This window comes from Fukomys damarensis, unplaced genomic scaffold (genome assembly GCF_012274545.1).
Source record: "Fukomys damarensis isolate Sample0158 unplaced genomic scaffold, DMR_v1.0_HiC HiC_scaffold_10, whole genome shotgun sequence".
Classification (NCBI taxonomy): Eukaryota; Metazoa; Chordata; class Mammalia; order Rodentia; family Bathyergidae; genus Fukomys; species Fukomys damarensis.
In genome coordinates this window covers 24215708-24226729 of record NW_022900922.1, presented here as the reverse complement: position 1 = coordinate 24226729, position 11022 = coordinate 24215708, and the positions used below count along the sequence as shown (strand labels likewise).

The following is an 11022-nucleotide window of genomic DNA, read 5'->3' as shown; positions in this document are numbered from 1 at the left end:
GTGAGCACACCAGAAAAGAGAGGCTCTTTTTTCAAAAAAAAAAAAAAAAAAAGAGAGAAAGAGAATAGTAACTGCTATAAAATTTGGCTGCCTCTTGGAAGAACATACAACCTTAGAGGTAGATATTTATCTAAAGGACAAAAATATGTCTCAGGAGCAGATTCAAGATATTAATCCTACCTGAAAAGTAAAAAAATTTGTACCAATTCCTACCCCCCCAAAAAAGTATCTTACGTGAAATAGTTTGGAAACTTGCAATTTTTTTCTCATGTATTACATAAAGGTTAAGTAATGTTTCCACAATAATGTATGTAAGACAGCTATACTTTTTTTTAAATTCACTAAGCTTATTGGTATATTTTTAGGTGTATCACATGATGACATTCATCATTGGGAATTTGTACCTTTAAATGATTTATCTTGGTTCTTATTTTTTCCCATTCCCTTGCCCTCTCTTTAACCCCTGCCACCCCTACCTATTTACAAAGATTTTGTTTCCGTTGTCTTATTTTTTCCTTTCCCTTCTTCTTTCCTTTCCCCTACCGCTTTCCCATTTTTTAAGAGTAAAATACCCTTTTCATTTCTCTCTCCCTACTATGCATTATTAATCACTGCTTTTAAAAAACATTAGTTTTTTTTTTTTTTTAGAGGAAAGAATAAGAACAAAAATCACCTCATTTACACAATGATTCAATACCTTGTTTGTTAATGATTGGGAAGGACTGAAGGATGATGGACAGGAAGTTGTGATCTCAGGGGAACTAAAATTGAAGGTAGGCAGTGAAGAACTGGAGATTGGTAGAGATATTTTCGGTAATACTGGTATGTCCATTTCCTATAACACAATAGGGTTTATAATGGTATTTTCCATTTTTCATGTCTTTCTTTTATCTTATTTTCAGGTAGAAATGATAGCTACAGGCAAATTTAGAATGGGAAGAAGGTAGTAGCACCGTACAGTATTAAAAATGTGGTCTCTTAAGAAAATGTGAACCCAGCTGTGCCACCAACTGCTACGTAACTGAGAAGCTATTCTTAGCACCAATTTTCTGATAACAAATGACAGAGAAAATGTTTCTCTTTACCATACTTATTTATGGTATTAATATAAAACATATAAATTAGGGCCGGGGATTTAGCTTAGTGGCATCATGCCTGGCTGGAAGCACAAGGTCTTCGATTTGATCCCTAGTACCAGAAACAACAAGAAAAAGTTAAATAGTATACACTCCTGGCAAGTGAAACAAGCACTTAACCATCAGACTCCATACATGGTGGGCCACACTGGTTTTAACCCACTAGAGCAAAAACATTGCAGCGCTCCATGACTGAGAAAAAAATTCCACTTCTGCCAGTTGTTAGAATAGCTTATAGCCAACCAATGTTCTGACAGACAATTATAAACTCTTGTAAATGGTATATATATTTTTTTAAATGTAAAATCTGGATAGCAACCAAAGGCAAGGAGAAACTAAAATGGGAAAGGACAATTGAGGACACTTGGCAGAAAGGGAGAGCACCCAGTGAGCTTCCTGATCTCTTTATGAATTTGTGCCACTGTACAAGTCTTCTTCTGAGAAAACTGTAAACCTGTTAAAGAATCAGAGGAGGAGTCTTGACTGACCTCAGCAACAACTAAATGATGCAAAAATAAAGAGCCACAGAAGAGGTGTCTCAAAAGTCTGCATGTAAACTACCAAATCCCCCTTGGCTTATAAATTATACGGATGTAAGCACACACCATGTGACCAAACCAAACTAGAATTTCAACTGCTGCCCTCCACAGAGGCCAGATAAATTCACTACCAACTAAAATCTGAATACTTCAAATGGATGCAGTTTATTGTACTCAGATCACACCTAATAAAGATGATCACATAAAAGGCAAAATAAAAACAATTTCATTTTTCTTTTTTTTCCAGATAAAACTAAGAAGCTATTGCCATAAAGCCTGTTTTACAAGTTCTTCAGGCTGAAGTGAAATAATATCAAATATAAACACAGATTCATAAAGAAGTGGAGGGCCGGGAGTTTAGCTCAGTGGTGCTGCCGCCTGCCTCACGATCACAAGGTCCTAGTTCGATCCCCAGTACAATAAAAAAAAAAAAAAGGAAAGACATCCCTCTTTAAATAATCTATGGATTAAATACAAACTTAAATAGAAAAAACACAAAAGCATCATTATAAATCTTCTAAAAGCAAAGGATAGTATTTTGAAGCCTAAGGTTAGGCAATGGTTTCTTAGAATACAAAGAACAGTAAAAATAATAAGGGAAAAAGATGAATTCAGACATCATAAAATTAGCAACAATTGCTGATCAAAAGACACTGCTAAGAAAATCGGGAAGTGGGCAGGGGATGTAGCTCAGTGGCACTGAACCTGCATGGCAGGTAAAAGGTCCTGAGTTCAATTCATAGTACTAGAAAACACATATAGGGAGGGCCAGAGATTTAGCTCAGTGGTTCTACCACCTGCCTCACAAGTACAAGGACCTGAGTTTGATCTCCAGTACCAAAAAAAAAAAAAAAAAAAAAAAATGTGTATGTATATGTATACACACACACACAGGGAAGTCACAATGGGAGAAAATACTTACATATGTACCTGACAAAGCTCTTGCATTCAGAATTTGTAAGACCTCTTACAACTCAATGATAACACAAACCAATTTTTTAAGGGAGGAAAGATCTGAACACTTCATAAAGGAAGATATACAAACAGCCAATATAATCATATAAAAAAGAATTCAAAATTCTTAGTCATCAGGGAAATGCAAATTAAAACTGTAATATGGTCTCATCATATAAGAATTACAATGTTAAAAAAGATGACAGCAGCGCATAGGCCTGAGTTCGATCCCTGGTACCAAAAAAAAGATGACAGATGCTGGTAAGGATGCAGAGTAATGAAAATGTTCACATATTGTTGACAGGAATATAAAATTCCATAAAACTTACCCTTTACCAATTAACAGTTTACCCTAGGCAGCAGATGTTGCTCTGGCAGGTGTCATTTCAACCAGCTGATTCTTGTACTGAACAAATGGGACAAAACTGTCTTTATATTTTCTATTATTTTATAAAAATTAATGGAAAAATATGCAGTTTTTGGTAATCTCGTATTTAAATAATTGGACTAAATAGTGGCTAATCCTCTTAAGAAAAATAAACATATTTACAAAAAGACTTCTTTCTACAAAAATGTTCACAGTAGCTTTATTCAAAATAGCCAGAAACAAATAATACTAAGTAACGGTATATATGTCAAATTCCAGAAAACTTTTTTATATATTTGCCATTTGTACTTCTTCATCTGAGAAGTTTCTATTCATTTCAGGTGCCCACTTTTGGACTGGGTCTTTAAATCTGGGCAGGGGTCTGATGTTTCTCAATTCTTCATGTTCTAGATTTAGTCCTTTGTCTGAAGGACTGCTGGCTAGAATTATTTTCCCACTCTGTGGGTTGTTTCTTCACTCTTTTGGTGATTTCTTTTGCAGAGCAAAAGCCTTTTAATAGGGTGAGATCCCAGTTGTAGACTCTTTCTATTATTTCCCACAGTCTGGGTTTTGTTCACGAAGTCTTTCCCTCCCCGTGTCCTCAAAACTTTAACTCAGGTGCTTGCTTCGGCAGCACATATACTAAAATTGGAATGATACAGAGAAGATTAGCATGGCCCCTGCGCAAGGATGACACGCAAATTCATGAAGCGTTCCATATTTTTTTGGGCTGGAGATTTAGCTCAGTGGTTCCAGCACCTGCTTTACAAGCGCAAGGGCCTGAGTTTGATCCCTGGTACCAAAAAAAAAAAAAAACAGTTTAACTAACTTATTCTCTTCCAGCAGATTGAATCTTTGTTTTTATATTTAGACCTCTGATCCATTTTTATTTTACTTTAGTGCATAGTGAGAGACATGGGTCTAGTTTTAGTCTCTGACATATACAAAGCCAGTTTATCCAGCACCACTTATTAAAGAGGCTCTTCTTCCAGTGGACGTGTTTGGCCCCTCTGTCAAAGATAAGGGTCTGAGTGTGTCTGGGTTTGTTTCTGTCTTCTAGTCTGTTCCACTGATCTTCAGGTATGTTTTTTACCAGTACTGTGCTTTTTTTTAATCACAGTAGCTCTATAGTAGTTTCAGGTCATGGACTGTAATGTCCCTCACCTTGCCTTTGTTGCCCAGAATTGCCTTTGCTATTCTAGGTCTCTTCTGGTTCCAAATTGAGACATTCATATTTAAATGGATATACTTTGAAACTATACTTACTAGAAATAAATCAGACACACGTGTAAATATCTCATTGTTTGATGTAAGGAACTGAAAATGTAAGTAAGAACCGAAAAGCATAGTGGACAGTGTGAAATAAGAAAAATCTTCCAAAAGGAAGGGGGAGGGCCGGGGATTTAGTTCAGTGGTTCGGTGGCCTGCCTTGCAAGCGCAAGGACCCAAGTTCAATCCCCGGTACAAAAAACAAACAAACAAACCAAAAGGAAGGGGGAACTAGAGAGGGGAGAAGGAGAAAGGAAGGAAGGAAGGAAAAGGGAGTGAGAAAAGAAGGGAAAAAATGGAAACAGGTTTTGTAAATAAGGAACGGGAATAGGGGGTTGAAGGGAGGGGAGGAATATGGAAAAAGGAATCAAGATACATCATATAAAGGTACAAACTCCCTATGATGAATGTGATTATTATATAAATCGAAATTGTATCGATAAAATGAAAAATGAAAAAATCTGCAAAATATCTATTTAATAAAAACTGTACAATCAGAAACAAAAATTTCAGAAAAAGCAAAACCAGTATACTGTGGGAGAAAATGACAACAGTGATCACTACTATGGCTAGAGGTGATGGGAATAAACTGGGAAGGAACATGAATAAACTGGGATGAAGGAAATGTTCAATATTCCAAAAGAGTGTCTGGGTTACACAAGTATAATAACTACTTTGTTAAATGTATTAAGCGGTAAATCTAGAAATTTTACATTTCACTACATGTAAGTTTTTGCTAAATTAAAAATCAAAGATTTAATATGAAAAAATGCTCCACATCACTGGTCATTCGAGAGATGCAGATGAAAACAACACTGAGATTCCACCTCACCCCACAAAGAATGGCTCCTATCAAGAAATCACACAATAACAAAAGTTGGCGTGGTTGTGGGGAGAAAGGAACCCTTCTCCATTGTTGGTGGGAGTGCAGATTGGTGCAACCACTATGGAAATCAATATGGAGATACCTCAAAGAGCTGGGACTAGAGGTTCCATTTGACCCAGCCATCCCTCTCCTGGGTATCTTTCCAAGAACTAAAAGAATCATATCATAGTGATGTATGCGCACCCATGTTTATTGTGGCACAGTTTGTAATAGCTAAAACTTGGAAACAGCCCATCTGCCCATCAATTGGAAACTGGATAAAGATGTGGTTTTTCTACAAAATGGAATACTACTCAGCCATAAAGAATGAGAAAGTAACCTGGATAGAGTAGATCTGGATGATGCTGTACCTTATGTATGCTAATAGTGTGCAAGCACTTTAATTTGACACTCTAGCTTTTGAATTTATATAATACAGAAGAATATGAGAACTAAAATGTCACAGAAGGCTTCTTTCTAGTTTTAAAAACAAGAGTTGAAGCTCCTAGAAATTTAACTTTATCACCAACATACAAGAATGGAGTTGACAAGAACACAGAAGAGTGTTACAGGCAATAAATAGTTACATAATGGGAAAACAAGTACCAAAAAACTGAGAAATTTTCTTGTTTAAGGGATGGGGCCCTATATCCAGGGTTCAGACACTTGCTGTAATAACGACAGGCAAAATTAAAGGGCCAGGGTACTTCTCAGTGTCTGCTGCAAATCCGCAAAATGTCCCCAAAGACAGACGCAGTTAATCACCTCTGAAGACAGAAGTCACGAAAGATCAGTTCTCCTGCTTTACTGCCACACAGTGGAGCTAGGTGTGTGTTTGTACTCTGTAGGGGTCATGCAGAGTACAAGGTGCAGAAGCTGCATGAATGAATGTGGACAGGCATATCAGTGGAGAAAATAATCAAAAGTCCAAAATATTAGGCCACATACATGCTGTGGTAAAAAACTATGGCAAATATTTAAATAAAAATTAATACAGTAAAAGATACACTGCCATTAACCTACCCCAAAACATTCCCCTCCTCACTTCCAACACACTCATCCCATTATTCTTGAAAAAAACAAACAAACAAACCAAAAGGAAGGGGGAACTAGAGAGGGGAGAAGGAGAAAGGAAGGAAGGAAGGAAAAGGGAGTGAGAAAAGAAGGGAAAAAATGGAAACAGGTTTTGTAAATAAGGAACGGGAATAGGGGGTTGAAGGGAGGGGAGGAATATGGAAAAAGGAATCAAGATACATCATATAAAGGTACAAACTCCCTATGATGAATGTGATTATTATATAAATCGAAATTGTATCGATAAAATGAAAAATGAAAAAATCTGCAAAATATCTATTTAATAAAAACTGTACAATCAGAAACAAAAATTTCAGAAAAAGCAAAACCAGTATACTGTGGGAGAAAATGACAACAGTGATCACTACTATGGCTAGAGGTGATGGGAATAAACTGGGAAGGAACATGAATAAACTGGGATGAAGGAAATGTTCAATATTCCAAAAGAGTGTCTGGGTTACACAAGTATAATAACTACTTTGTTAAATGTATTAAGCGGTAAATCTAGAAATTTTACATTTCACTACATGTAAGTTTTTGCTAAATTAAAAATCAAAGATTTAATATGAAAAAATGCTCCACATCACTGGTCATTCGAGAGATGCAGATGAAAACAACACTGAGATTCCACCTCACCCCACAAAGAATGGCTCCTATCAAGAAATCACACAATAACAAAAGTTGGCGTGGTTGTGGGGAGAAAGGAACCCTTCTCCATTGTTGGTGGGAGTGCAGATTGGTGCAACCACTATGGAAATCAATATGGAGATACCTCAAAGAGCTGGGACTAGAGGTTCCATTTGACCCAGCCATCCCTCTCCTGGGTATCTTTCCAAGAACTAAAAGAATCATATCATAGTGATGTATGCGCACCCATGTTTATTGTGGCACAGTTTGTAATAGCTAAAACTTGGAAACAGCCCATCTGCCCATCAATTGGAAACTGGATAAAGATGTGGTTTTTCTACAAAATGGAATACTACTCAGCCATAAAGAATGAGAAAGTAACCTGGATAGAGTAGATCTGGATGATGCTGTACCTTATGTATGCTAATAGTGTGCAAGCACTTTAATTTGACACTCTAGCTTTTGAATTTATATAATACAGAAGAATATGAGAACTAAAATGTCACAGAAGGCTTCTTTCTAGTTTTAAAAACAAGAGTTGAAGCTCCTAGAAATTTAACTTTATCACCAACATACAAGAATGGAGTTGACAAGAACACAGAAGAGTGTTACAGGCAATAAATAGTTACATAATGGGAAAACAAGTACCAAAAAACTGAGAAATTTTCTTGTTTAAGGGATGGGGCCCTATATCCAGGGTTCAGACACTTGCTGTAATAACGACAGGCAAAATTAAAGGGCCAGGGTACTTCTCAGTGTCTGCTGCAAATCCGCAAAATGTCCCCAAAGACAGACGCAGTTAATCACCTCTGAAGACAGAAGTCACGAAAGATCAGTTCTCCTGCTTTACTGCCACACAGTGGAGCTAGGTGTGTGTTTGTACTCTGTAGGGGTCATGCAGAGTACAAGGTGCAGAAGCTGCATGAATGAATGTGGACAGGCATATCAGTGGAGAAAATAATCAAAAGTCCAAAATATTAGGCCACATACATGCTGTGGTAAAAAACTATGGCAAATATTTAAATAAAAATTAATACAGTAAAAGATACACTGCCATTAACCTACCCCAAAACATTCCCCTCCTCACTTCCAACACACTCATCCCATTATTCTTGCCCCTGTCAGAAGCAGCTCTGGAAGTCCCCTTTCATGAGTTTCTGACTCAATGGCCTGGATGGTTTCAAAATCTTTACTTTTCATGGTTATCTTGACTTTGGGGAAGAATCAGAAGTCAGACAGTGCCAGATACTGTGGATAAGGTGGATGAGGACACTGCACCATAATGTTTTCCTTACAAACCTGCTCTTCTATTGGATGGCATTCTGCGTTCACTGTGTTGTTGATCACATCTTGTAAAGACACTCATGCAAAAAGTCCTCCAGAAGTGCTCCAGCGAGTGGCAAGACCTATGAGGCAATGATATTCCCTCCAGGGGCATACTTTGAGATTTAATGGAGATGTATCTTTTACTGTAATAAAAACTTTAACTTAAAAAAAAAAAGAAAAAAAAAGAAAAAAAAGAATGAGAAAGTAGATTCATTCATAGTTAAATGGGTACATTTTGAGGATATACTTCTAAGTGAAATAAATAAGGTACACATATGCAAATACCGAATAGTATCTCTGGTATGAAAAACTATAGAACTAAAAGAATCATATCATAGTGATGTATGCGCACCCATGTTTATTGTGGCACAGTTTGTAATAGCTAAAACTTGGAAACAGCCCATCTGCCCATCAATTGGAAACTGGATAAAGATGTGGTTTTTCTACAAAATGGAATACTACTCAGCCATAAAGAATGAGAAAGTAACCTGGATAGAGTAGATCTGGATGATGCTGTACCTTATGTATGCTAATAGTGTGCAAGCACTTTAATTTGACACTCTAGCTTTTGAATTTATATAATACAGAAGAATATGAGAACTAAAATGTCACAGAAGGCTTCTTTCTAGTTTTAAAAACAAGAGTTGAAGCTCCTAGAAATTTAACTTTATCACCAACATACAAGAATGGAGTTGACAAGAACACAGAAGAGTGTTACAGGCAATAAATAGTTACATAATGGGAAAACAAGTACCAAAAAACTGAGAAATTTTCTTGTTTAAGGGATGGGGCCCTATATCCAGGGTTCAGACACTTGCTGTAATAACGACAGGCAAAATTAAAGGGCCAGGGTACTTCTCAGTGTCTGCTGCAAATCCGCAAAATGTCCCCAAAGACAGACGCAGTTAATCACCTCTGAAGACAGAAGTCACGAAAGATCAGTTCTCCTGCTTTACTGCCACACAGTGGAGCTAGGTGTGTGTTTGTACTCTGTAGGGGTCATGCAGAGTACAAGGTGCAGAAGCTGCATGAATGAATGTGGACAGGCATATCAGTGGAGAAAATAATCAAAAGTCCAAAATATTAGGCCACATACATGCTGTGGTAAAAAACTATGGCAAATATTTAAATAAAAATTAATACAGTAAAAGATACACTGCCATTAACCTACCCCAAAACATTCCCCTCCTCACTTCCAACACACTCATCCCATTATTCTTGCCCCTGTCAGAAGCAGCTCTGGAAGTCCCCTTTCATGAGTTTCTGACTCAATGGCCTGGATGGTTTCAAAATCTTTACTTTTCATGGTTATCTTGACTTTGGGGAAGAATCAGAAGTCAGACAGTGCCAGATACTGTGGATAAGGTGGATGAGGACACTGCACCATAATGTTTTCCTTACAAACCTGCTCTTCTATTGGATGGCATTCTGCGTTCACTGTGTTGTTGATCACATCTTGTAAAGACACTCATGCAAAAAGTCCTCCAGAAGTGCTCCAGCGAGTGGCAAGACCTATGAGGCAATGATATTCCCTCCAGGGGCATACTTTGAGATTTAATGGAGATGTATCTTTTACTGTAATAAAAACTTTAACTTAAAAAAAAAAAGAAAAAAAAAGAAAAAAAAGAATGAGAAAGTAGATTCATTCATAGTTAAATGGGTACATTTTGAGGATATACTTCTAAGTGAAATAAATAAGGTACACATATGCAAATACCGAATAGTATCTCTGGTATGAAAAACTATAACAGTACTCAAGATCCTAATGGGACACATAGCAAATAGGAAGAAAAGGACCAAAGGTGTAGTGACAGTGAGAAGGATAGGGAAGGGGGATAAGGGAAAAGGAAAAAAATATGAGAAAATGTAAAAATGGAATTAAAGTGTTTGAAGCGGGGGAAGGGAGGGGAGAACCTGGATAGAGTAGATCTGGATGATGCTGTACCTTATGTATGCTAATAGTGTGCAAGCACTTTAATTTGACACTCTAGCTTTTGAATTTATATAATACAGAAGAATATGAGAACTAAAATGTCACAGAAGGCTTCTTTCTAGTTTTAAAAACAAGAGTTGAAGCTCCTAGAAATTTAACTTTATCACCAACATACAAGAATGGAGTTGACAAGAACACAGAAGAGTGTTACAGGCAATAAATAGTTACATAATGGGAAAACAAGTACCAAAAAACTGAGAAATTTTCTTGTTTAAGGGATGGGGCCCTATATCCAGGGTTCAGACACTTGCTGTAATAACGACAGGCAAAATTAAAGGGCCAGGGTACTTCTCAGTGTCTGCTGCAAATCCGCAAAATGTCCCCAAAGACAGACGCAGTTAATCACCTCTGAAGACAGAAGTCACGAAAGATCAGTTCTCCTGCTTTACTGCCACACAGTGGAGCTAGGTGTGTGTTTGTACTCTGTAGGGGTCATGCAGAGTACAAGGTGCAGAAGCTGCATGAATGAATGTGGACAGGCATATCAGTGGAGAAAATAATCAAAAGTCCAAAATATTAGGCCACATACATGCTGTGGTAAAAAACTATGGCAAATATTTAAATAAAAATTAATACAGTAAAAGATACACTGCCATTAACCTACCCCAAAACATTCCCCTCCTCACTTCCAACACACTCATCCCATTATTCTTGCCCCTGTCAGAAGCAGCTCTGGAAGTCCCCTTTCATGAGTTTCTGACTCAATGGCCTGGATGGTTTCAAAATCTTTACTTTTCATGGTTATCTTGACTTTGGGGAAGAATCAGAAGTCAGACAGTGCCAGATACTGTGGATAAGGTGGATGAGGACACTGCACCATAATGTTTTCCTTACAAACCTGCTCTTCTATTGGATGGCATTCTGCGTTCACT

General features: G+C 37.3%; 1 protein-coding gene and 1 non-coding gene across 4 annotated transcripts in view; one reads left to right on the top strand and one right to left on the bottom strand.

Moving 5' to 3' along the window:
- The window catches only part of Nup153 (nucleoporin 153), a 70585-nt gene that overhangs the window by 21638 nt on the left and 37925 nt on the right, over positions 1–11022 (bottom strand). For 2 of the 3 annotated variants that reach the window (XM_010622910.3, XM_010622911.3), the window contains exon 12: positions 698–835. The exons of the other annotated variant lie outside the window; for it this stretch is intronic. In XM_010622910.3, coding sequence (XP_010621212.1) covers positions 698–835 — 138 coding nt within the window. The remainder of the gene's footprint in view (positions 1–697; positions 836–11022) is intronic. 3 annotated transcript variants of the gene reach the window in all.
- On the top strand, positions 3615–3721 carry LOC117285495. The gene has a single exon (XR_004516551.1). It is a non-coding gene; the product is annotated as a U6 spliceosomal RNA (small nuclear RNA).